The sequence below is a fragment of the Arabidopsis lyrata genome (genome assembly GCF_000004255.2).
Source record: "Arabidopsis lyrata subsp. lyrata unplaced genomic scaffold ARALYscaffold_4, whole genome shotgun sequence".
In the NCBI taxonomy this organism is placed as follows: domain Eukaryota; kingdom Viridiplantae; phylum Streptophyta; class Magnoliopsida; order Brassicales; family Brassicaceae; genus Arabidopsis; species Arabidopsis lyrata.
In genome coordinates this window covers 20,688,204-20,713,606 of record NW_003302552.1, presented here as the reverse complement: position 1 = coordinate 20,713,606, position 25,403 = coordinate 20,688,204, and the positions used below count along the sequence as shown (strand labels likewise).

At 34.2% G+C, this 25,403-nt stretch overlaps 6 protein-coding genes, 1 long non-coding RNA gene and 1 other non-coding gene across 12 annotated transcripts; 5 read left to right on the top strand and 3 right to left on the bottom strand.

Moving 5' to 3' along the window:
* Positions 1-611: 611 nt before the first annotated feature.
* On the bottom strand, positions 612-2,499 carry LOC9316052 (LOB domain-containing protein 16). Its single transcript, XM_002879939.2, has 2 exons — positions 1,898-2,499; positions 612-1,166 (listed from the first exon to the last, which is right to left on the bottom strand). The coding sequence occupies exons 1-2, from the start codon at positions 2,198-2,200 to the stop codon at positions 735-737; spliced, it is 735 nt and encodes a 244-aa protein (XP_002879985.1). The 5' UTR covers positions 2,201-2,499; the 3' UTR covers positions 612-734.
* Positions 2,500-5,291: 2,792 nt separating this feature from the next.
* On the bottom strand, positions 5,292-5,362 carry TRNAG-GCC. The gene has a single exon. It is a non-coding gene; the product is annotated as a tRNA-Gly (tRNA).
* Positions 5,363-6,755: 1,393 nt separating this feature from the next.
* On the bottom strand, positions 6,756-8,501 carry LOC9317910 (zinc finger protein 11). Its single transcript, XM_002879938.2, has 2 exons — positions 8,277-8,501; positions 6,756-8,185 (listed from the first exon to the last, which is right to left on the bottom strand). Exon 2 carries the CDS (start codon positions 8,146-8,148, stop codon positions 7,501-7,503), a length of 648 nt encoding a protein of 215 aa, XP_002879984.1. The 5' UTR covers positions 8,149-8,185; positions 8,277-8,501; the 3' UTR covers positions 6,756-7,500.
* A 937-nt stretch (positions 8,502-9,438) lies between these two features.
* Positions 9,439-12,180, top strand: LOC9317909 (transcription factor VOZ2). 2 transcript variants are annotated; one of them, XM_021029682.1, is made up of 6 exons: positions 9,439-9,574; positions 9,814-9,894; positions 9,986-10,210; positions 10,392-10,595; positions 10,825-11,353; positions 11,490-12,180. In XM_021029682.1, the coding sequence occupies exons 3-6, from the start codon at positions 9,998-10,000 to the stop codon at positions 11,903-11,905; spliced, it is 1,362 nt and encodes a 453-aa protein (XP_020885341.1). In that variant the 5' UTR covers positions 9,439-9,574; positions 9,814-9,894; positions 9,986-9,997; the 3' UTR covers positions 11,906-12,180. The 2 variants fall into 2 exon arrangements, with proteins under 2 accessions (XP_020885341.1, XP_020885340.1); XM_021029681.1 differs by having other exon boundaries at positions 9,810-9,894.
* A 2,364-nt stretch (positions 12,181-14,544) lies between these two features.
* LOC9317908 lies at positions 14,545-15,248 on the top strand. Of its 2 annotated transcripts, none has more exons than XM_021030154.1 (2): positions 14,545-14,668; positions 14,769-15,248. In XM_021030154.1, the coding sequence occupies exons 1-2, from the start codon at positions 14,591-14,593 to the stop codon at positions 14,997-14,999; spliced, it is 309 nt and encodes a 102-aa protein (XP_020885813.1). In that variant the 5' UTR covers positions 14,545-14,590; the 3' UTR covers positions 15,000-15,248. The 2 variants fall into 2 exon arrangements, with proteins under 2 accessions (XP_020885813.1, XP_002881842.1); XM_002881796.2 differs by having other exon boundaries at positions 14,565-14,668; positions 14,766-15,248.
* Positions 15,249-15,628: 380 nt separating this feature from the next.
* Positions 15,629-18,249, top strand: LOC110228950. 2 transcript variants are annotated; one of them, XR_002332459.1, is made up of 5 exons: positions 15,629-15,876; positions 15,966-16,006; positions 16,518-16,627; positions 16,806-17,339; positions 18,063-18,249. It is a non-coding gene; the product is annotated as an uncharacterized LOC110228950 (long non-coding RNA). The 2 variants fall into 2 exon arrangements; XR_002332458.1 differs by having other exon boundaries at positions 18,005-18,249.
* A 1,083-nt stretch (positions 18,250-19,332) lies between these two features.
* On the top strand, positions 19,333-20,891 carry LOC9317907 (glucosidase 2 subunit beta). 2 transcript variants are annotated; one of them, XM_021028810.1, is made up of 5 exons: positions 19,333-19,506; positions 19,611-19,724; positions 19,945-20,031; positions 20,161-20,355; positions 20,442-20,891. In XM_021028810.1, the coding sequence occupies exons 1-5, from the start codon at positions 19,416-19,418 to the stop codon at positions 20,579-20,581; spliced, it is 627 nt and encodes a 208-aa protein (XP_020884469.1). In that variant the 5' UTR covers positions 19,333-19,415; the 3' UTR covers positions 20,582-20,891. The 2 variants fall into 2 exon arrangements, with proteins under 2 accessions (XP_020884469.1, XP_002881841.1); XM_002881795.2 differs by having other exon boundaries at positions 19,334-19,506; positions 19,936-20,031.
* Positions 20,892-22,674: 1,783 nt separating this feature from the next.
* Positions 22,675-24,929, top strand: LOC9316051 (basic leucine zipper 34). Its single transcript, XM_021028809.1, has 4 exons — positions 22,675-23,618; positions 23,801-23,891; positions 23,994-24,120; positions 24,464-24,929. Exons 1-4 carry the CDS (start codon positions 23,044-23,046, stop codon positions 24,634-24,636), a joined length of 966 nt encoding a protein of 321 aa, XP_020884468.1. The 5' UTR covers positions 22,675-23,043; the 3' UTR covers positions 24,637-24,929.
* Positions 24,930-25,403: the final 474 nt, after the last annotated feature.

The window sequence follows — 25,403 nt, the reverse complement described above, 5'->3', positions numbered from 1 at the left end:
TGCAAAATTCAAATGCAATTATGCAAGTATGCAATGCAACATCACATATTAGTCATCATGCCGTTACAAATTCAAAAAATAGTTGAAACTTGGAAAGTATTAAGTCAAAAGACACCCAAAGTTTTAAAAATACCACACCCAAAGTTTCAAAAATACTACAAAACACAAGTTTTAAAAACACCAAAAGAAGCTTTGTCTTTGATTTGCAATTATTCGAAAGAGAGAGTTGTTGTCTGCGGCGTCTCCTTCTTTGAGAAAAAGATAACAAACTAGGGTTTCTCTTTAGATTTCAGAGAAATATATAAGAGGGTAAGAGAGATATATGGTAGGTTGTTAGGCTTGGGTAGTTAGATTTATATATAGATGGGTTTGAAATTTTGGATTATATAAATATAGATTAATGGCTATATTTTTTAGGTACCCGAATGGATATCGGTTCATACTCGAACCGAACCGATATCCATGGTTCTTTAATTCAAGATCCAATCGATATTTTCACTAGAACCGGAATCGAACCGTACCCATCAATTTCGGTTCGGTTCGATTTGGTTCTATGTGGATCCATATTTGTGCTCATGCCTAGCCGAACGTCAGGGACTACAAAGCAAACATGGATGTAGACATCTTTATTGACGATAGCATGTGAACATGGAATGATCTATTGTCTTGTTTTTTTTTTCAAATAAAAACATCTCATTTGTCCTCTGTCTTTCTACACAAGTTACCAACTTATCTTAGTTCTTCATCATTCTAAGAGCCAAAGCCTGAAGCTCACCTAAATCGCTACTACAATAACTCACTGATCTCTTCTTGTTAGGATATCCTTCGTGAAACCCTAAACCATCGTGACCGTATACGCCTACTCCGGTTTGATGAGTCTCTCGCACGTTAGCTGTTGTGGTGACGTCACTGCTCGTGTTGCTGAAAGATTCATCTAGCGAGCTCTGTGGCGAGACCGGATTGTTAGGGTTTACATGACCGTAATAAGGCTGATGCTGGTTATACGGTGTTGAGTATGCACTACCGATCGGAGAGCCACTAGTTTGTTGCCACGTCATAAACTGGTTAGTACTCTCCGAGCTGTGTCTTAGATCTCCGGCGGCTGACGTCTGGTGGCCGGCGATCTGTGCCTTCATTTGCATGACTTGTCCTTGCAAGTAAGCCACCTATATAAACGCATCAAACGCTAAGTTAAACAAGATTGAAATCCAATTCTATTCAAAAGTTGTAAGATCATAAATAGTACATGTTTCTTCCGTTTATTGTGAATATTTATGTTTATATATAGTCTATTTTCATCATTTAAATTGATGTTTTGTGCCAAAAAAATGTTTTGCAATTTTTTTGTAAATCTATATTGTATTTCTGTATCTTAATACACATGTAATTTACATACTTATATATAGAGTTTCATATTCCAAGAATTGTAAATCCATTTATGTAGAGATATATATACATTTACTTGTTTATAAGCATTGTTTATATACACAAAATATTCAAAACATCTATCTTTATGAAACGGAAAAAATACAATGTTGTTTATTCAAAATTTTGACGAATCGAAAATGACAAACACAAGAAATGAAAACATCATGACAAAAATTTATTGGAAATTAAAACTGATTATTTATCGTTGTAACGTTTGCTAAATCAATATAATTAAAATATCAAACTTTAATTTTTTAAGAAAATTTACGCAAAACAAAAAAAGGAAGAAAAGCCCTAATGTGAAAACAAACGATATGATGGGAAAGAAGTTGTTACAAGCTAATTCATCAAGATTTGGAGAACATTCAATCTCATGCACGAAATCTCATACCAATCAATAAATTCCATAGTGATTAAACAAATAGTCTATGAAGATCGATGGAGTACTAACGATTACTCGGTCACCTACCTGTTGTTGGAGGGCAAAGATATGAGAGACACATCCATAAACAGGGTCATGAAGACGAGCCTGAGCTTCGTAGGCGATGGTGACGACAGCTTCACATCGATCATGGATTGGAACATTAAGCAAGAGCTTAGAAACGTTGCTGGCTCCAAACACCTTGTGAATAGCTGCGAATCTTGCTGCTCCTTGCTCCGATGAGAAGTACGGTGCAAATATACAATCGGATGCGCACTTCCTCCTCAAGAACTTGCATGCACCGCACGGTGAACCTGTTCCCGGCGTTGTACCGTTACCAGAAGATGCCATCGGCGAAACAAACAAACTAAAGTGATGATGATTTTTATTTGTACTAAAAGAAAGAAGGTTTCTCTTTGTTTCTGTTTTTTTTTTTTTTTTTGTTGATTGGATATTTTTGAGAGATGTTGAAAAGATTGGAACAAGTGATGGTTTTAGAATTGGGATCGTCGGAGATGTGCACGAGCGAACTAGGAAATGGTGATGGTGGAAAAAGAAAAAGAAATGAAATGATGATGGAGAAGTGTTTGGTGTCTTTGGGTGGATTTTATAAAAGGAACATTATCATGAGAGAGAATGGGATTTTTTATTTTTTTTCTTTCTTGGGCATACTTATTTTATATGTTCACTCAATGATCATTTACAATCACACATATTATGATACTATTTTAATCAGTTATTTTTGGTCTACCATATTGTGTCATCTTTGTATATAAAATTGTTTAATTCTCCATCACCAGAGTATGAGCCATACTTATCGTTTCGTTTATAAACTGTAATATATAATGAAAGTATAATTCGAATATCATAATCTTTAAAATTCTACTTAGTTGGACCTTATTTACGAATGAATGCCATTGACATTAATTATTTAAATTTGAAACCTATATTGTATATTTAATTTTATATGTGTTTTCAGTTTTACACCAGTTACACATTTTAACAACTTATACACGAAATCTATAAATGATGATATCTTATTATCCAAAAAAAAAAAAAAATCGTGTCCAATTACGTAGCCGAAATATGTGATCTGATTTGAAAATGCTTGTGAGAGCCTTTTTCTGCTTAATCAAAGATTTGTAATTGTCATAGTCTAGATTTGAACCCTCTCGCTGAAAAAATATATATACATGTAGTCCATTCACAAGCTTTACATTAGATAGGAATTCAGATCCAATAACATTAAAACATCATATATTTTGCCAGTATAATTACTAAGCACACTTGAATATTTAGATTATTTAGCAATATTTAGTATAACAACCAAAATTGGTTTGAAATTAAGTGTGAAACTCAAACAACAATGCAGAAGAATTGCATTGTCTATAAATAACAACGGTTTGCTTACACAAGTAAGTTTTTTACAAATAAAAAGAATGCAATTAATGTCCAAATTTATCGAATGAGCCAAAGGGTGTGAATGGTAGACAATGGAGGGTCACATGTTGGATTCAAAGGAGACAATCAATAATGGAGACTGCAACATGAGACTTCTAGTTTATTGGATTTGAATATTTTTCTTAATAATTATTGGATTTCAATTTAATTTGTCCAACTTCTTTTTATTTTCATTCGTGTATTTCTATAGAAAAATATCCATATTTTTAGTAGTGAGGTAGTCTTAGGTCTTCTATCACTTTATCTCGTATTATTTTATGCCCGGATACGTTTGGTTCTTGGAGCTTCAAAGCAAACTCAATTAATAATCTATTTTGTTCTATCTTCTTTCTTTCTTTCTTCTTTCTTTTAATCTTAGAAAGTTATTTTATAAGTTCTTCCGCCGAACGCCGGACATCGGAACTGCTGCTGTTTGTCGTGATATGTGGGGACCGGGTGAACCGGCAAATGCCGGTGAAAATGTACCGACAAATACTAATGCCATGAATATGTATTTGAAGCCCATTTTTTTAAGTCTAATTGCGTAATTATAAGCTAACTAAACCCCCTTTATGACAAAACAAAACACTAAAGCTCGTAATATTGATTGATCGTGCTGGATCTGCTTAGGTGGCTTAGGAATATTTGGTACATGGAGTGAGTGTGTAGCTGGTACAGACTAGGATTCAAATCACCTGAGGAGAGATTATTAGAATTTAATAATGTTACAAAAAAGTATTAATTTTATGTACTTACGGATTTTGTACACGAGAGAAATCGTGTGATGCAATTAGGATAGTGTATGCATGTGACTTTCTTCACTTAATGGTCGTGTTCTTAAAGTTAATCGGATACGGTTATATAGTTGGTAATTTTGTTTATCATTAAAAAAAAATCAACTAAGCTACCAAAAATTTAAGAAACAAGACCGAAATGACTATAGTTTGATAAAATGTCTATAGACCGAAAATTTTCTAAACTATAGTCATTTTATCAAGCTTGCAAATGAGTTAGCTGAAATATATTTGGTGAAAAAGTATTTTAATGTATGTCATTTTTGTGCAGGAACTTATCGTTTTAATCTTATTGGATGTTCCAGAATAAAATAGATAAAATAAAGATATTAAAAACAATAATGGCCAATAGAATATAATTCTTTGTCAATATTTTATAGTTAAATTGTCTCAAAATATGTTAGTAATTATGTTCCCATAATCCACACTCCCCAGTTAAAACCTTTGTAGTTCATGGTAATCTAAATTGAATTACAAGATAATTTAGGACGTATATGATTTGAACTTGAAGCAGTGAAGAAACATGACCATGTTGAAGACCACGAAAAAACTTGAGCAACGGGACGGGATCAAAAGTACTGTTATTCAAGAATTAGTTGAGATAATTGCAGTTTGCGTTAGCGCGTTTCTTTTTTGGTTTAAATCATAATAAATTACTGAAGAAGGTTTAGTGACATAATAACTTAACCACTTTTTTATTTTTTAATCTTAACTACTTTATTAAAAGAAAAAGAAAAAAAGACATAATAACTTAACTTGAGGGGAAACTAAATCCCTTGGAGGTTTCTCCATCACGCCTGACTTGAGCAAAAATGTCTCTTTGTATTTAAAACTTACACTTCCCATCGGACTTTCTAAATATTTCCAAATATCATTAAAATAATTACTAGTCAGTTCATAAATATATATCCCATATTTTATTTGCAATGCATAGTCGCTTGCAAATTTCAATTCCAGATTTTTGAATTCCCATGGCTATATGCAAAGTTTAACCAGTAGAGGTTGGAAAGAATAACAATTGGTAAAAAGAAAAAAAATTGGTAAAAGGAAGAAAGATAGGAAAGATTGAACTCAAGCAGTGTAATTAGGTTGAGAGGAAGGACAACATAACACAGGTCTAGTGGTTACGGAATGAAAAACAAAAATGGGCCGTTAAAGCCCAAATAGGTTCATTAAGTGAATGATGTTAGTTGGTTTGTTTAACAAATTGCACCAGCCGGGAATTGAACCCGGGTCTGTACCGTGGCAGGGTACTATTCTACCACTAAACCACTGGTGCTTCGATGGTGGACTTTTCCAAAGTTTGTATTTAAACATTTCATTTCACACTAATTGATACATCTTGATCTCATTTTTCTTTTGTATGATTTGGTCGAAGGATGACAGTATGACACACTCTATCACATTTAATTCACATTTAACTCTATCATATGAGAACATAATTTTGTATGTCACGCGGTTCCATCAGAACAATCACCTCAGACAAAAATTAAAGAGATTCGTGGGTTCGAATGAACCGGTGAGAAGACATAACTAAAAAAAACATGTGATTTTGAGATAGAGACAGAAGTCAATGTGATTGGACAGTTAACAAAACCTACAAGTTTTACAGTTTTAGCCAAATAATCTCTAGGATTGCTCAGATAAATTCCTCACCATTACTAGAAGTTAGAACCAAATCTATTTAAGACAGTGCCACAGTGGTATGGGTGTGAATATAATTGCAACGAGAGGTGATTATTGTAAGAAACACTAAAAACTTGGGGGCAAAGTTGTAAGAAGAAGAAAAATATTAGAGTGCATGATGGAAAATCTCTTACCTTTCACATCACTCAAACACAAATAAACGTAACTCACTGTAATTATTATTCATAGAAAAGGGAAGAATTGAAGGGAACGTAGAGATTAGAGTGGAAAGTGATCGATTCTAAAAAGGGAAAGGTGATGATGGATTGTATATATTAAATTAAAATTGTTGGGGAAGATGGAAAATGTCAGATTAAATTTGTTCATGGGGAAACCACAAACATCCCAAATGTATTGACCAAACATTCCGTTTTCTTGTTTCCTTTTCACATCACTTGTTTTCTAATTTTCTAATCTTGTCTCCTACACTCTTGGCTCTTGATCTGTCTGTACTCTCTTCATTCATATTCATGTTTAGTATAGATATAGTTGATATGGTATTGAATTTCATAACCAAAAAAGCAGTGTATATAAATCACATGCCATGAAATTGAATACTGTTCAAATTTAATGGTTTTTGTATATACGAAAGAGACATTATTATTTGCAGGAACAAATCCCTATATATGCATATAACTAGGGATGAAGTCTTTTTTTGAACTAGCATATCCACACACTCACACGTGTGATGAAAAAGACGTTAATTTTTTTTTAGAAAATTAATAGTAACATTTTGTTGGTCGATATATATTAGTGGTAGAATTTGACTGAGGCGTATTTAGATATTAGTCTGGCATTTGATTTACAAACTTTATTTCACAAGAATTTTATCAAACTCATATTCACAACTCTCCATGTCCCAAAGGTTCTTCAGGCCTTCCGCCATAAACTGAATATATTTTAGAATCATTTAAGACATTTCTTGCAACAATAAGGAAAAAAAAAAAAATCCAGACAGTTTAATTAACACACACACACATATACCATTAAGTGCTTTCATGACATGCATGAGAATTGCTAGATATATGTAATTATACATAAAGCTAAGTATTAGATGTGATGGTGAGTGTAAAAGATGAAAACATTAACTATTCATGAGTCAATTGATCATCATCCATCTTTATATGTTTCATAGTACCACTTTGTCGCATGCGTCTGTGTCTCATCAACCCATCTCTATAATAATGCAATCTTTATCACTTTTTGTCTTTCTTAATACTCACATACACATGCAACCCACTTTCTCTAATCTCTTCTAGCTTCTATAATGCACGTAATTCTACTATACAGTTTCATATTTTACAAAATACATACGGGAGGATTGGAACTGACAAATTTATTACCAATAATAACAATAAAGTTTAAAATACAAACATATATCGTTGTTTTGTATTAAAATATCTTTCACTCATTGGAAAAAACTAGGAAAATAACACATATACTGGAACACCACATAACTCAATTTTAAGATTAAATTGAGCCACTTATTAAGAGATGTAAACACTCTTGGTAAAATCATATGGAGATTTTCTTATGAAAAGGTACAAAACCTATAAAGAAATTTGGAGGCCTTTTTCAACTTTAACTTCTTTTTGACTTCCATTAAATTTAAGTCTAATACTATTTAATACCATTAGACTGAATGCAATCACAATCTCTTGTCACTGCTCAGCTATACATGTTATGATATACTAAATAAAATTTTGAAATAAAATTACTAGTCAGATGAATTTAGAGGTAGCCTAGTCGAAGCTCCAAATCAAGAACTTGTTTGGGATTCTTCAAACTCATCCCAAGCTCCAACCCCATGACTTGATCATCTTTCTTATTCATCAGATCCCCACGGCTTATCTCACATCTTACTGAATGACATGCATCGATGGCACTCTTCTTGATCTCTCTGCTACATACATTGCTCTTGTTCTTCTCTCTGTCCACCATCAAACCTCCATAGCTAGTAGTACTGTCCAAAAGATCAAACCGGGCAGAAGGAAAAGTAGTTGTTTTGGATCTCTGGTTGGTTAAGGAAGGCTCAAGGTGAGCTGGTGTTGTTAAAGAGGAAGAAGAAGAGCTAAAATTAGGGTTAGGGTTTCCAATAGGTATGTGGTGGTGAGGTTCGAAGAGCCAAGAAGGGATCTGTCTGAGTTTTGCTCTGTCTCTTCTATGGACATTCATGTGGCCTCCAAGTGCTTGAGCAGATCTAAACTCTCTCCTGCAGAAGCTGCAAGTGTAGTTCTTGGGAGGCCATGGGATCAGCCCAGCTTCGTAATTCTTGTAGTGATTCATGATGACTCTGTTGTCACCAATATTAGTGTCTTCTTCTTCTTCTTCTTGGGTTTTGTTTGTGTTGCTGAAACTTGCCAAATGTGTCCTCTTCATATTCTCCAACAGATGATGATGATAGTATGATAGTCCCCTGAATGATATAAACAAAGATGTTATGTATATAGATAATGTATATGTGAATTCAAAAGTGAGAAAGAACATGAGTGGATGATGATGAAAACCCGTAGATAAATGTATAGATAGAGATTTTTGAGCTTGATGAGGATCTAAGGAAGAATATAGCTACGGAGGAGTTACAGTGTGTTATATAGAGTCAAAGGGAAACAAAAACAGAAGGTGGTTTTATCCTTACTTGAGGAAGGAGGTGCATGTACGGATGAACATTTATTAGGGTTTAAGTCTGTTACATGTTTGGTCAGATATATTGGAGAATAATGAGTATAGGCTAGGCTATGTTCGATTAGATTTCATGAGTGAAAATCATTATAAAAAAAAAAAAAGGGAAAGAAAGAGACAAAGAGGTAGTTTCATGATTAAGAGGGAGAGAGAGGAATTGAATAGAGGCAAGTTACTCATGATGCTCATGCCTGCAATGTGTCTGCTTAATACTATAATTGGAAGTTACTTGAGACCAATGTTATTGTGGTATGGGAACTCTGTGTTGCATTAATATTTTGTGTCAAAATCTTGCAGGGAGACTTGCCATTTCATTTTCATCATATTCCATCTTGGCTGCACAAATCTCTTCATTATATTTGCACATACACACACACACAAGATTATATTTTTAATTTTCTGATATGGGGAGATTGGTATGATCATATTATCAAAGATTGTAGTGAATAGTGATGGAGGGCCAAAACTATTAATTGATTTTGACATTGATTAGAAACTGTAAAGGAAAGAAACAAGGCTTGTGTATGCATTAAGAACATAGACAATGACGTCCTGATGTCCTTAAGAGTCATTTGCAGCTTATATCTATAATTAAGAAAACTTACATTTTACATTGAACTAAGTAATTAACCAGTAATCATATGCCAAATCTAGAAAAGTGTTAACAAAATCAGTGGATATAAAATTATAACCCTATCAGCATATCAACTTTATGGGTTGAGGAACTCAATTTCTGTTGTCAATGACATGATCCAATATATGGATCTCTGAATCCCTTATACTGTATATTGTGTGACAAATTTTAGGTTAGCATATGATTTTTATTATCATTAATTCCTTTATAGTTTTCTCAGTTGACCAAAATCTAAAGAAGTAAAAAAAAATGTCCATCTATTTAATGCATATCTATTGAATTTGGAAATTTTAAAAGTCGTTAAAATTTTATTTTTGGAAAAATCATAAAAGACCCACTCCCCTCAATAAAAGATGAAACGCTGCGCTTCATCAATCAAAATCGTCGCTCTTGTTCGCTGTGTAACTTTGCCTTGTTCCTCATCGCGATAGCTCCTGTGTCTTCTTCGTCTCCATCCGAAGCTCTCTTTATCAATCCAAACCGAAAAAAGTATGAACTTTCTCTGAATTTCTTCTCAATTTTATGGATTTATATAAGTCAGACTCATGTTAGGGTTTTGTTCGATTTCAACAATTTAGGGTTGAGATTTGATTGTTTGTATAGAATCTAATGGTTTGATTTAGGATTGGATTGATATTTTATTTTATTTTTTTGCTTTGTTGTGTTCGTGAATTCTGCTCAATACTTTCCATGAACTGATCAGTTTTGGTTTGTTGATGAATAGCCAGAGATCGGAGGAAGGAGAGAGAGAGACCAATCGCTGGTTGTTTTCTAATCTCTATCACAGTTATAGTTTCTTTGGTTTTGAGGTAATGTGTTTGTTTCCTTCCTCATGAGAATCAGAATTTTTAGGTATTTTGTGGTTAAGATTTTAGTTGATTTTTGAATGGTTTTGGTCAGGGTTTAGAGGAGATGTCAAACAACCCGAAGATCACATGTGTATCTTCGGCGCATCAGAATGTGGAGGAGAAGCTAAGGGAACTTCAGGAGAGGTTCTGTCATCTTCAGGCTGCTAGGAAAGAAGGGCGCCATGGTGACCTTGCACTTTTGGAAGCCCAAATCTCTCAGAATATTCGTGAGTGGCAAGCTGAACTCACTGCTCCTTCTCCTGAATCTTCTCTTCTGGTTCGTACTCCATTACCATACTTCTCCCTGGTTTATGGGTTTCAATTCTTTGAAAAAATAGTGAATGCTTGGTTGCTTTCTGTATGTGACGAGAGAGTAGCCTCGTTTGGTGAGGATTTTGCAGTTTTTTTATTTATTCGTGAGTTGAGATTTAGCTCTTTTGGTCTTTAACATGTTGCAGGGTGAAGGTATTAGCCAATTCCTTGAGGAGTTTGCTCCTCTGTTGAAATTAGACGAGGAGGATGATGTAACTAGTACGCTAAAGGAACACGCTGCACCAAAGCCTCAGCCTGACGGTTTCGCTCAAAGCTTGTGCCCTCCTGAATGGACATCTGAGAATTTTAGTCAAAGTCCTTTCAATGGAAATTTCTCCTGCGGCATTGAGGTGAGCTAGCGACAGTTTCTACATCAAATTAATCTGTCCAAGTTGTCTTCTATAATCTTTTTCCTAAGTCTAGTTAGCATTATTGTCTTTTGGTTTTGGATCGTTGGTTAGATGTTCCTAGACATTTGCAACACCAATGATTCTATATTTCAATTCATCTATGAGTTTTGATCTTTTTCATTCTTGTCTTAGTTTTGAATTTGTTTCCTTTTCACCTTTTCTATCTCAGGATGCTCTTAATAGCACAGAAACACATGGCCAGCAACTCCATTATGCATTTGAAGGGTTTGATCCAAGCGTAAACACCGCTCCTGATTTCCATGACCAAAAACTCAACAGCAACCTGGATATAACTTCTCAGTATGATTCTATTTTCTCCGAAGTGCGTCAGGAACTCTATAACAGCCCTTCCATTAAGCTTGATTCTTCTGAAGAGATTGACAACTTTGCTGAATTTACTACTCCATCAAGTGTCCGAGTGCCTCCATCTGCTTTTCTAGGACCTAAGTGTGCACTATGGGATTGCACAAGGCCTGCTCAGGGATCTGAGTGGTACCTGGATTACTGCAGTAACTACCATGGGACTCTAGCTCTGAATGAAGATTCGCCTGGCACAGCACCTGTCTTAAGGCCGGGGGGCATCAGTTTGAAAGATAATCTATTGATTGATGCTCTTCGTGCAAAGACTCAGGGTAAGAATGTTGGCATCCCAGTGTGTGAAGGAGCTGTTAACACAAAATGCCCATGGAACGCAGCAGGTGATTGCATTGTCCCACTAGAGCCGAGTTTTACTTCTCTCTTTGTTTTAGTTCAACATTTCATTACCTCTTTGCAAACAGAAGCCATATGTGAGTTTCTTATTTTTGGCTGACCCTTAATTCTTTGTACTTGCAGAGCTATTTCATCTTGAACTGGTTGAAGGCGAAACGATTAGAGAGTGGCTCTTCTTTGACAAACCTAGAAGAGCATATGATAGCGGAAACCGAAAGCAAAGATCACTTCCAGATTACAGTGGACGAGGTTGGCATGAATCAAGAAAAGTACCGATGAAGGAACAAGAAGGCCAGAAGAGATCATACTATATGGATCCACAACCTCCAGGTCCCTTTGAGTGGCATCTCTTTGAATACCAAATCAATGAATCTGACGCATGTGCGTTATATCGGCTAGAACTTAAAGTAGGAAATGGAAAGAAGAGTCCTAAGGGAAAGATTTCAAAAGACCCTCTAGCTGATCTGCAGAAGAAGATGGGACAGTTTAAAGTGGCGTCAGACAAACCCTCTCCTCCAACCAAAGGTCGTAAGGAGTGAAGTTAGCTATTGGCAATCTAACTCAAGACTCCTGCAACAATAGCTCCAAGTTGTCTCCAGCATTCTACAAAAGAGCCATCGTCATCTCTGTTTTTTTTTCTTTCTGACTGTATTATGACGAGATAGGATCATCTTTGATGTGTTGTGTTAATATGGACAAGTCTGGTCTTTGCCCTTTTTCTTGATAGAATCTGAGATGGGTTTTGTAAATTTTTGCATTTTATTTTTCTGCTCTAAAACCATAAGGATTTAATTAACGAAGTTGTGTATTCATATTTCAAAGGTTTTCTCCTTGATCTATAAGTGTGTTACCCTTAGAAATCTTCAATGGCCTCTGATTATGTAATTGACCTATAAAAGGGGAATAAAGACAGACGTCCCCTCCTTCTCTTAAACCCTAAATGCAAGCAAAATCAATAGAGAGCTTGTTTTATCTTGATGCAGAAGCCTCGTTTGATGAGATTTTTTATATATATATATATCTTGATTTTTGGGTGGAGATTTAGCTCTTTTGGTCTTTAACATGTGCCAGTTCCTTGAGGAGTTTGCTCCTCTGTTGAAATTAGACGAGGAGGATGATGCAACTAGTTCGTTATAGGAACATGCTGCACCATAGCCTGAGCCTGAGAGTTTTGCTCAAAGCTTGTGCCCTCCTGAATGGACATCTGAGAATTTTAGTCAAAGTGCATTCAACGGAAATTTCTCCTGTGGCTTTGAGGTGAGCTACAGTTTCTGCGTCAAATTTATTTGTCCAAGTTGTCTTCTATAATCTTTTGCGGCCTTAGTTTAGCATTATTGTCTCTTGGTTTTGGATTGTTGGTTAGATGTTCGTAGAAATTTGAAACACCATTGATTCTTTATTCCAATTCATCTATGAGTTTTGATCTTGTTTCCTTACGTACAAGTTCACCTTTTCTATCTCAGGATGCTCTTAATAACACATAAACACATGGCCAGCAACTCCATTATGCATTAGAAAGGTTTGATCCAAGTATAAACATAGCTAGGGCACAAGCATAAACACAGCTAAGACACAAGCAAATTCAGCACAAGTGCATAATGTGTATCATATCTAGAGACACTGGGAGGCCTCCAATGGCATCAGCGTTGATCGAAGCTGTCCTAGAATGTTAGTGATCTCGGGCTTGATAGTTTTAACGACATCTCCAATGCACTCTAACTTTCGAGAAGTGTTACATTTTAGGTGTTTGTGAGCACATCCAACAGCTTTAGAAGCACTTCTTGGCTCACCGAAAGTTGTGGGATATAAACCTGAAACTAGATGTCATGGTTCAATATATGTTTATTGTCATGTTAAATGTTAACAAGATATTAAGATATTCACCTTAGAGCAGAGCCATGATATTGAGAGGCATCGTTGCTAGCACAATTGAAACCTTCCTCATATCCTAGGTGTTTGTTTTGAAAGCAAGCTTTCTACACTCTTCCTGAGATGATCAATTACATGAAGGAGAATCATGGTGTAGGACAAACAACTGTGACAAAGGTTTTCAGGGAACTTTTAAAAGGTAGATAAGCTGAAGCATATTTCAGAGAATCACATAAAAGAATGAAGACAAGAACAACAACTTGAACATAGGAGGATGATGAGGCTTAGGTTAGTATAATTTGACATTCTTTGGTTTGGTTACTGTTGGTTAGTAAGAAATAGACTTGTATTGTCACATTGTCATCTCTGCCATCTCATACGGTTCTAGTGTAGTGACTAAGTCGTTGATTGGGCGAGCTTTGTACATATTAGTGATGTATAACTAATAACTTGATGACTTTGAGCAATGACATATCATCATTTATTAATGATTTTTTTGTAATTTTATTATTAAAATTGTATATTAGTTACTCTATTAATTGAAAAATAAGTATCAAAATAATGGAGTTTAGAAAGGCTTTACTAAAATTATGGATTGTCGAAACTATCATATACTAATAGAATAGCTTAAACGCAAATATATTGTTATTCTCTAATCATAATTGACATTTTTTCTTATAGTTTTCATCATTGTTTCATTCTCTCAAGTCTCAACTAAAAGTGAAGACAATTAGTTTATTTTTAAAAAAATTGCTAAGAAATGGTTCAAATATAGCTAACAAATGAATACAATTAAATCATAGGGTTTCGGTGATACTGGTTTTTGTTATTCAAATAAAACATCCAAATTTTATGGATATCAAAATAGTCATGATATTCTATCAAATCATAGGATCTCGGTGATACTGGTTTTACGCTCATTCATGATCGATCCATAACATATTCCCGATCTCTCATTTTTAAACACCAACTTTTACTCTTTTAGGGAAAATTAAATTATTCTACATTACCAAAACACACTTTTTATAATCTTTGATGAATTAATACCCTGTCTTATTTGATTTTTCTGTATTGTTTTGCCAAATCAATCAATACTATAAAACTAAAATTAAGTATTTTACGTGTCATATCTTAAAAAAACTCTAATAGTAGAATTAAATCTCTTGTCGGAGTGGAGTTTAGCTATTATTGAATAAAACTTGAAACCAATAGAAAGTCACTTAATGGTCTCTGATTATGTAATTGGGCTTTACTGGGCCGTTAATAAATTGGACTATAAAAAGGGAGACACCAGACTACCAGAGCATCCTGTTCTCTTAAACCCTAAAATACTAGCAAATTAACAACAGAGAGTAATGGCAACAAATTCTGAAAGCTCGTTTAAAGCAGAGAAATCAGATGGGGACTGTGTTACTACTACTACGAAACCACAAGTAATTCAAAATCTGGCTGATGATTTATGTATTAGATTTTACATATTTGTAATTCTCACTGATTCATTCATTCATACAATTTTTGTCGTATTATCAGCAGCAAAGTAGTCGGATTTTGAGCAAGGAAGAGGAGAAAGTGAGAGATAGCTACTTGTTCTGCTGTGAGAATTTCTACACTTTTCCTGAGATGATCAAGTACATGAAGGAGAATCATGGTGTAGGACAAACCACTGTGACAAAGGTTTTCAGGGAACTTTTAAAAGGTAGAAAAGCTGAAGCATATCTCAGAGAATCACAGACTAGAATGAAGACAAGAACAACAACAACTTGAACAGAGGAGGATGAGGAGGCGTAGATTAGTAGAAATTGAATTTTTTTGGTTTGGTTAGTAAGAAATAGATTTGTCATTGTCATCATCTTGGCACTTAATTCCAATTTAATATCTTTCTTTGCTTGGAGTTTGATTTGTGTAATATACTAGATCCGGACCCGCACGTACGTGCGGGATTTATAGTTTACGATATGTGTTTTATAAAATATGTTTATCAGAAGTAGTATTTAACAAATTATTTTCTATTTTTGTAGTGTTTCAGATAATTGTATATAATTCATAAAATTATAAATTTATTGGAAAATTTTATTTTGTGTTTTAAATAAACTTTGATACACAAATTGGTATATTGTTTGATAGAATATAAATTTTGAATAGAAAAGTAAGTATAATTGTTTTATAGAATTAGTTTATTGGTTTGGGTGTAAATTGGATAGTTTCAGAATATTGGTGTATAATAGTATAATAGTATTTCTGATTGTTTATAAAATATGTAATATCTAATTTTAATTAAATGACAAACAATTGTTTTGCTCCTACGAAAATAATGGATATCATTTGTCATTAAAAGGCTATAACCCAACGAAAATTTAGGAGCCCATTAATAAATCAGATAGCAATTTTCAATTGGGCCGTAACAGACAAAATTGTCTTCAGATCGTTTCACATAAACGATTGATTTTTTTTATTGCATAAATGATTTTTTTTTCCAGAACAGATAACTCTAGAACATTGTCTTATCGTCTTCACTAAAACACACTGATAAAAAATCAGACGGTTGTTGGTAATAAAAATCATCCGCAAAATTGTCTTATAATCAAGATACTATGTCTTCGTTTATCATCTGTTAATCATAACACCAGAATTCTACAAAGAGGTAAACTTATTATTGTTTCAGATTTTGACTTTATTTTTTCCATATGTTTCGATTGAAATTCCAATCTTTGAAATTTTATGTTTGAACAGAGCTCATGGGCATTGGTTATCAAGAACCCGATAATATATGGGTAAGTAATGCTAATTTTATATCTTTAAAGTTTTTGAATAAAGAGGTAGAAATAGTTTTGCAAATCTCAGGTGATTGTTCGATCTAAGAATCAATCCCTAAATTTTCTGATAATCAAGCTATTACATCTCCGTTTATCCTTTTTCATGTCAAATTCATAAAAGAGGTAAGCTTTGGATTTGATTGTTATTTTTGACAAATATTTTTTTTTAAAATGTCAATTCGAATTCGAACTTTGAAATTGTCTGTTTAAACTGAGTTCTTGGGCAATGATTGTCAAGAACCCAGATCGTTACATATAGAATTACATAAATCTCAATCTCTTTACATAAATCGTCAGTTGTGGGATAGTTTATTTGAGTGTGTTAGCTAGTAAACCAATTTCTTTACATAAATAGTCTGTTTTCCGATTTAAGGTTTTTAGAAATTCGATTGTCTATAAATAATTATTAACAGTTGATTTTGTGTCATGATATGTGTTTTAATTACAATTTTTTCTATATATATTTCAGATAATGGTTTGCCCAACGATGTTGCCAAAAGAAGATGATTCTGAGTAAAATTAAATGGCAAATTTGATGTCATTTAGAAGCCATACCAGAATCTGGAAGCAATGTTAAAGGTTAGTGAAGTTTTAAGGATTCAAATTTTGTTTAATCCATAATAATATTTAGCTATTGTTAGTTGTTACTCTTTCTGAATTAGTATAATTGTTATAAAAAACATTGTTTTGTCATTGTATGTTTTCAGATTTGACTAAATTTTTCTTTTTGTTTGTTCAATTTTTACCCTTCGAAAAGAGCATCAAACAACTTATTTGGCTGGCTCTTAACAAAACCTTCATTGATCTAAATCAGCAGAGGAGAGGGAAACCCAACAATGGTGTGTCAAGCCCACATACCCCAAAAGCACCAAAACATGCACCTCGTCCACCCTTTCGAACCAAACTCGCAGAGATGAAGCAAATCACTGCTGTTCTTTTCCAAGGCCAGACACTGTTTCCTTCATGATTCATCGTTCCTTCTGTTCTCCAAAGGCCGACTTTGTTCAAACTAATGGCTCCAAAGCACCCTCGAGTGCTCTTCTATGAGCATGAATTATGTCAAGCTGTTGCTCAAAACAACCTTACCTGATTACACTTGCTGCAGTCAGACTCTTCATATTGGTTTCCTCTCTTTCTGTTGGTATTAGGTTTTGTCTTCATTACATTATTGATCATTTCTCTTGATGATCATCATTACCTATAGTAAGAAGCATGCAAGATCGGTGCATGCTAGTGGTGCTGCCATTATCTTAGAAGGGTCGTGAAGAGAACAGATGAAAGCTTTTTAAAGGTGAGTGTATATCTTCAATTGCATTCTTTACTCTATATTTATAGTAAACTCAAGTCGTAGCATTTTGTTAGGGTTTAGTGAATTTCGGCATAAGAATATATTTTCGAGAAAGCATATTTTAGGTATATGCCTGATTCGTTTCTATATGAATCTAGATATGAAAGTTTTTTTTAGTAAAATTATTAACTAAATACAGATTTGAAGAGATTTTTTATTTTCAAAATATCGGTTGTTATAAAAATAGCGGTGAACTGATTTTTTATAAATCGAATTTATTGTTTTGCTTGTTATGGAATTATATTTGAAGCTATCGAATATTATTTATTGAAATTTAAATTGCTAACATTCCGTAAATTATGAATAGATAAGGGAATTTTCTTTAGTTGTTCCGATTTGATGCAATACATATCCTTGATTTTTGTGATTAAAAAATCATAACTAAATATGGATATATACTGATTTTATTAGTTGCGGTAATCAATCATAAATGAAATCGAATATGTTCGGAATTAAGTTTTCTATAAATCTACGGAATATATGGGATTTGGGTTGATATGGAAATATTTACGAAGTGATAATTTATAATTCGAATTTTTAAATTTGCTTGATATGGAAATATATGTGAAGGTAGTTAATCTAATTTATTTTTACTTGAATTCATGTAGATCTCGTTCATAAATATTGGGCTAATTTACTCGAAAGCCCAATATGATTATTCTGCAGGATCCGCGTGTTTTACCGTTTGTGTACCCGGGATCCGTGCGTTTTACCAAATGGGGATCCAAATAATGATCCAAGATCCGCGTCCTTCAGAGTGCAAAAATGTCCATTTTACCCCTCAAAGATTTCTTTTGTTTAGTCATAGAATTAAAAATTTGTAATGGCATCTTTTGTAATTTTTTACCCTTTATAAGGTTAGTTATTATCCAATGCTTCCCAATTAATAGTATAGATGTATGGATTCATTTTTTCATATTTTTAGGTCCATTACTGAGTACTGACTAGGAAAAACGAATAGCAAACCAAGGAGATGCAAAAAAGGTCCGAGTCTTGTTGGTCTATTCTTGTCTAAGTGCATGATTTTAGATGGAAAACTATAAGAAGATACGAAAAGTTGTCTAGGTTAATGAGATAGGTGCTAACTGCTAAGGGTGGCTATGTGTGTTACTTATGACTCGTGGGATCTAATGTGTTGTGAAAACTCACTTGTGAGTCTAGAAAAATCATAACAGCTCACAACTGTTTTGTGTTGTAGAAGTTGGTTGCTTCTTAGAGTGGATTCATTCTTCATTAACAGCTCTTCTTTCAGCATCAATTCTGTTTTTGTGGGGAAAAAATTAACATGGAACATTGCCCTTGTGGCTCATCTCTGCACCATGTTCAATATTGATGTAAAAAATTCGGGAAGAGCAAGAGATAGCTGATTATGCAGACACATGAGGAAGTTTTGAGTCATTGGAAGGAGGAGACCTTTAGGCATTAAGATTATCCAAATTGTTAGAAAAGTATAGTTTCAGGCTTAGAATTCTTTAATCTAGAATATACTTATATGCATAACGATACATAATTCGTAGATAATCCCAATCAATACACTCCAGTATCGTACTCATGTCTTGAATAGATTCAACGCACAACATGTTCTGTTTTGTCTCCTCTAGTTGTTGAAACTTCTTCTGTTCAAGTTGTTATGCCTTGTCCAACCATTACTTCATTTCAAAATGGTTTTGATGGTCTCATCCTTGAAGGCTTGGATGTAACTCAACCTGTTGCTTCGAACAAGAGGTGATGGGATTCTGTAACACAATTCAAGAACGTTTGAGTAAGAGGTTTGATTCACATTGAACCTGAATGGTTGAATTTTATTTTCTTATAGTCAATACTGAGTAGTATTATCAAATGAAAACTCATATGGCCAAAGCCCAACATATTCTCAAAGCCCATAGAATCATATATCTGACCACGTTGATCTTAACTTAAAAGCTGAATCGTACAAGAAAACCCGTAAAGTGGCTTCTGGTCGGAATAATCTACTCGAATCTTAAAACGACGTCGGTTTTACCAAATGCGAGTCAACGGATGCTGCTGCAATGCGTCGTGTTGTGTTCGTTACTCGCCATCGTCGTCGTCTCCGTCGCTTCGATCTCTCCCCTCGGTGTTCACCCTTTAGGTTACTTCTTCGATGACTCTTATCTGTATATCGACAAATCTGAATTTTTTTTGTTGTGTCTTTGTTCTCTGTTTCTTACTTAATTCTTTGTTGTTGTGAGGCAGATGAAAAATATTTCGACTCAGATATTATCAAATGCAAAGATGGCTCCAAATCTTTCTCTAAAGATCGTCTCAACGACAACTTCTGCGATTGTCTCGATGGCACCGATGAGCCTGGTACTCACCTGTTACTCAACACCTCTAATTTTAGATTCCAGAGAGCTGAGATGAGACTTTAATTCTTGCCCAGATAAAGATTTTTGAGTAGAATTGATCGAATCTTTTTATATTTATCGACTTCAATTTTGAAAAAAATGTGTTTTTTGAGATGCAAAATTAGTAAGTTTCTGAATTTCTTCAGCTGTATAATCTGATGTTTTTATGTCAGGAACTTCAGCATGTCCAAATGGCAAATTTTACTGTAGAAACATTGGAAGTTCTCCAAAGTTTGTTTACTCTTCTCGTGTGAACGATCGTATCTGTGGTCAGTAGTTACTACTGTGATCGTTTAAGCTATCTTGGTGTATGATCATCGCTAGTACCTGAATATACATGTTTTTTTTTTTTGTTGGATAACAATAGTTGTTGCAGCATGACATTGTCTGTTTCTCAGATTGCTGCGATGGAAGCGACGAGTACGAAAGTAGCATTCATTGTCCCAACACATGTGTAATGGGTGGTAACGTTAACTATATCTATAAACCTAGAACCAACCTTAAATCTATCCACTTGCAACTCGGTTCAACACTTCATCCAAAAGAGTCTTATACCATGGGGAATCTTCAGGACATGGTCAAGAATCTCCAAGGTTTAGCTACTTTATTCGAATGCTAATTTGGTTTCTTCGATTGTCTAGCAAACTGAGACGAAAAAAATTGTTGTTGTTGTTTCCAGGTATGAAGCTTGTCTTCGCCCTTCAGATGGTTTTTATCGGTTTCTTAGTGATCTTATGGATGCTTACGCGCCGTGCTCGGTCTAAGAGGAGACGTTATCTGCTGAAGAATGTATCTCCCAGTAATAGATCAGCTAACTAACTCTCTGGAACTTTGGTTATAGTTTTGTGAAGCTTTTACGTGGAACCTGAGCTACATATGTCAAGTGTCATTAGTCACATGATCTGCAGATTTTCTACAAAATGGATTCATAATTTGGATGATCTGATCTCATGGTGAATTATTCGACTGATACAAGCTTCTATAAAAATGAACTCTTGTTTGTTTTTATGCTTTATCGTTTGTGTGTATAATGAATTTGGTCTTGGTTCTTTTTGGTCTTCTGATTTTTAGTGAGTGATTCAGAACTCAGAAGTAGATATATATTATCTATGCAAATCAGCATTAGTTAGTTGAAGAACTTCGTCAATCCTCTCTTTGAATCATATACAAAGAGTATTACAAGCCATGGAAGAGAACAGAGAAATTTTTGTTTTCAATTCACATTAAAAAAATCTTGAAAATTTGATTTGCAAATTCGAGATTAGATATATCCAGAAGTTGCATTTAGCAGGCGTTTCTTGTTGCTTTAAGAATGTCTTCTCAACGCTTAGCTTCATCATTGCTCTTCAATCTTCTGCTTCCTTGTGAATCGCTGCAACCTTCATCATTGCTCTTCAATCTCCTGCTTCCTTGTGAATCGCTGCAACCTTCATCATTGCTCTTCAATCTCCTGCTTCTTAGCTTCATCATTGCTCTTTATCGTTGCTTATTCATTTACCAAGTTTTGTCGTTGGCAGCGGATGATATATATGTCTCTGATGGTGATGATGCTCGAAGAGAATGAAGCCATGGTTTCACAGTGCACGATCTTGAGTAGCTGATGGAGTTTAGTTAGAGCTTGGTCGCTTTAGTTAGCTAAGGTATTTGTAAACTGAAAATGCTAATGGTTTAGGGATGACGATGTTGAAGAAGAAAGCTAGTATTTTGAGGATAGAGACAATCTGGTTTGGTTTGGTTATGATGTGTGATTTCCTCCTTCAAACAAAATCGTTTGGTTTTGGTAATAACATGAAATTATTTCTATGAGATTATTACTGCCGATACACATTTAGAAAGAGTTCACTGAATATATTCCGTTAATGTACACGAACTTTTTCAAGTTTGATTTATAAGTTTAACATTTCAAAAAATATATATTTATATTCCGTTAATTATTCCGATCTCGAATAAAGTTTGATAAAAAAAATTGGACAGACAAAACATCCGAAATTATACGATTGAGGAAAAAAAAAGTGGCAAGTGTCCTACATGTGGGTGTGGTCTGGGACAAAGCAAATATAGAGAAAAAAAGAGTACACAAGACAAATCACATGGACTCACACATCAACATTATTCTCATCCTTTTTCTTATTATTCACTCTCTCTCCACTCGTCCATTACTCTTTACTCTACTTGCTTCCTCCTCTCTGCATTGTTTCGCCCTCCTCATAAGCATTGATGGTAACAAAGATAATTCATTACCATGGTGAAAGAAATAAAGAGATCGCTTGATGATATAGTATTGACTAATATATGATCCATACAACGTGTGGGATATGTGATTAATAAGCTAAGTCATGGGATTTTTTTCCAATAAATTAAGTAATGTTGATCTATTCGACTTAATTCTATATATGGATGAAATTGTGTGCTATAAATCATGTAATTCGTTGACGTAGGTTTACACTCTCTCGTACATAAATTATTAATTTACACATGATTAGCAACAAATACGAGATATAGACTTTTGCGTTTATATGGACATTCATACATATGAAAGAAACGTATTAACCACATTTAACAAATTGAGAATGTTTACATTGATGATAAATAGTAAACAATGAGAAAACAGTATTGTAAGCAAACTCAAAAGAAAGGTCACAAGGACATGATTCCTCCTCCAAATCTCGTACATAGATTGGAAAAAAACCAGTGGAGGAGACTTTCCAGTACGTAATACCGTTGAGAACTTAGCCTCACTTCTCAAGACAGCTGTTTCATAGCTGTTCGATCTCAATATCTCCCTCCATGTGACCTTACTCAGAGAGATAATAAACACTTTGATCACATCGAATTTATTATGTTCTTTCATAAGTTTTTATATAAGATATCTCTCTATTTATCTCCTTTATTAGTTCTCTCTCTTTTTTTTTTTTTTTTACATTTTTAACTTCCTTCTATTTATATAACTACCATTTGTTAAACATAACCATTTTCGTTACTCTTGTTCCGTTTTCTCCTCTCCTTCATTTTTCTTTCTCTATCTTCCTATGGTTTAGGACATTGATCTCATTCCACTTCCAATTTGTCTCAATTTCTTTCCTTTGTTTTTCTCATCTAGGTTTTTGGTTTTCTGAATTGGGTTTAAGTTAGTTTCTCTTGTAATTATTATTAATTAAGGTTTTTTTTCCCTTCCCCAATCCTGAAAATTCAGATTTGTTTTCTTTGGTAGTTTTTTTGGATCAAGATCGATCTATTTTTTTCTTCTTCTATTGCCTTAGAGATATAAAGAATTCTCTTCAATGGCACAACTTCCTCCTAAAATCCCCAACATGACACAACATTGGCCTGATTTCTCTTCCCAAAAGCTCTCTCCTTTCACTACCCCAACCGCGACCGCTATCGCCGCCGCTACAACCGCCGTACAAAACCCCTCATGGGTCGACGAATTCCTAGACTTCTCAGCGTCTCGCCGTGGCAACCACCGTCGTTCCATCAGCGACTCTATCACATTCCTCGAAGCTCCAACCGTCAGCATCGAAGACCACCACTTCGACAGGTTCGACGACGAACAGTTCATGTCAATGTTCACCGACGAAGACGGCCTTCATAATAATCCTTCCCATATCAACAACAACAACAACAATGTGGGGCCCACCGGCTCTTCCTCGAACACATCCACGCCGTCCAATAGCATCAACGACGACAACAAAGAATTACCACCGGCCGATCATAACATGAACAATAATAACAACAACAACAATAACGATGAAGTCCAGAGCCAATGCAAGATAGAGCCAGAGGATGGTACGGCGTCGAATAACAATTCCGGCGATAGCTCCGGCAACCGGATTCTCGATCCCAAAAGGGTTAAGAGGTAAAAACATTATTCAAGAACATGCATGCACGTAAAAATATCAACTCAGATTTGTTTACGATGTACCAAATTTTTTGTTAAAAAGTAATTACCGAAAAATTAGCGTCACATCAGTAGCCGTATAATGTTTTTTTTTTCATTATTCACAGAAACTAAATAAATATTTCTGAATGTTTCTACAGAATATTAGCAAATCGGCAATCAGCACAGAGATCAAGGGTGAGGAAACTACAATACATATCAGAGCTCGAACGTAGCGTCACTTCGTTGCAGGTACATATACAAACATTTATAACCTTTTTAATTAATCGAATAATTTATGATGATTATGACCTTTAATCATTTTTGTGCAAACAAATTAAATTGAAATTAAAGGCGGAAGTGTCAGTGTTATCGCCAAGAGTCGCGTTCTTGGATCATCAGCGTTTGCTTCTCAACGTCGACAATAGCGCTCTCAAGCAACGAATCGCTGCTTTATCTCAAGACAAGATTTTCAAAGACGGTAAGCTTCTCTTCTCTCTCTTTATTTTTTCACTCTTTGACTACACCTATTAATTTCCTTAAATATAATTATAAACCACACTTTAAATATTCGGAAAAATCTATGACCACAACAAAAGACAACACTATGTATACTAGTAATTAAAATCAATAAGAAAAATTATTCTTGTTTCTCTGCATACATAACTTTTGGATTGAATTCTCATGTAAACTTGTCGAGGAAATTATGGAATATGTGTGTTTATGAGCTTTTTCATTTTCTCGACCATGCATTCAATTATATATCACTGACAATATATTAGCACGCCCAATCACTGACATTAAGAAATAATATTATTTGGCAGCACATCAAGAAGCATTGAAGAGAGAAATAGAGAGACTTCGACAAGTGTATAATCAACAAAGCCTCAAGACGATGGAGAATGCAAATCATTTACCGGCGACCGGAGCCGGAGCTACCTCAGCCGTCGACATCAAGCCGTCTATTGAACAAGAACAGCTCCTCAATGTCTCATAAATTAATCATCATCAACAACATGTCTCTCTCTCTCTTCTTGGCAAAAATGCTTGACTATAAAATCTCTTTAGGCTAAGAATTTCAGAAGATGACATTTTTTATTCTAATCACATTGTTTTTAAGTTGTGATGAATTCAATTTGATGTATCTTATTTTTTTTCTCTTTATGTCGTCTTTCTTTTCTTGGGGAATTGATGGAAGGGGATCATCAATTGTTGTTTGTACAAAGAACTAGTTGATTTGTTATTGTTTTTTTTTGGGAGTGTATAAAGATTTGTGTACTAATTAATTAAGATTTATTCGGAAATCAGTAGTTTATTTTCGATCATTGTCTACTCCAAATGATATTTCTTATCGTAAAAAGTTATAAACATTGTTCTAAATTTTTGATTATTTCTATTCTAAAGTGATCTAGAGTATCAACAAAAAAAAACACTGCTTTGAACGGCAAAAAGTATTCTATAGCTAATAAATGGATGTTACACCCTTTTTCTGACTCAACGGGTTTTTAAAATAGTAGTATCAATCAACATATGAATATGTCATTTAACGACATTGAATTATTTTAAGTAATAAAACAATATGTTGACGTCATATAGAATCTAGAAGGTAAAATCATAGGGTAACATCCACTCATGTAAGAAAAAGACAAATGAAGAAAATATACAAAAATGTACTGTGATCTTAAAATTAAAGAAATAATAGTCTAAAACTCTGGGATTTTTAATAATAACTGATATTTGGTAACTTTCGTGATCTGTTTTGTT

Bases quoted from the DNA above. Each gene is read 5' to 3' on its own strand.
- LOC9316052 (XM_002879939.2), bottom strand. From the start codon at position 2,200: ATGGCATCTTCTGGTAACGGTACAACGCCGGGAACAGGTTCACCGTGC. The intron at 1,167-1,897 runs GTAGGTGACCGA...GCGTTTATATAG, and splicing joins TCTTTGCCCTCCAACAACAG to GTGGCTTACTTGCAAGGACA.
- LOC9317910 (XM_002879938.2), bottom strand. From the start codon at position 8,148: ATGAAGAGGACACATTTGGCAAGTTTCAGCAACACAAACAAAACCCAA.
- LOC9317909 (XM_021029682.1), top strand. From the start codon at position 9,998: ATGTCAAACAACCCGAAGATCACATGTGTATCTTCGGCGCATCAGAAT. The intron at 10,211-10,391 runs GTTCGTACTCCA...AACATGTTGCAG, and splicing joins CTCCTGAATCTTCTCTTCTG to GGTGAAGGTATTAGCCAATT. The intron at 10,596-10,824 runs GTGAGCTAGCGA...TTTCTATCTCAG, and splicing joins ATTTCTCCTGCGGCATTGAG to GATGCTCTTAATAGCACAGA.
- LOC9317908 (XM_002881796.2), top strand. From the start codon at position 14,591: ATGGCAACAAATTCTGAAAGCTCGTTTAAAGCAGAGAAATCAGATGGG. The intron at 14,669-14,765 runs GTAATTCAAAAT...TCGTATTATCAG, and splicing joins CTACTACTACGAAACCACAA to CAGCAAAGTAGTCGGATTTT.
- LOC9317907 (XM_002881795.2), top strand. From the start codon at position 19,416: ATGCTGCTGCAATGCGTCGTGTTGTGTTCGTTACTCGCCATCGTCGTC. The intron at 19,507-19,610 runs GTTACTTCTTCG...GTTGTGAGGCAG, and splicing joins CCTCGGTGTTCACCCTTTAG to ATGAAAAATATTTCGACTCA. The intron at 20,356-20,441 runs GTTTAGCTACTT...TGTTGTTTCCAG, and splicing joins CATGGTCAAGAATCTCCAAG to GTATGAAGCTTGTCTTCGCC.
- LOC9316051 (XM_021028809.1), top strand. From the start codon at position 23,044: ATGGCACAACTTCCTCCTAAAATCCCCAACATGACACAACATTGGCCT. The intron at 23,619-23,800 runs GTAAAAACATTA...ATGTTTCTACAG, and splicing joins GATCCCAAAAGGGTTAAGAG to AATATTAGCAAATCGGCAAT. The intron at 24,121-24,463 runs GTAAGCTTCTCT...ATTATTTGGCAG, and splicing joins AGACAAGATTTTCAAAGACG to CACATCAAGAAGCATTGAAG.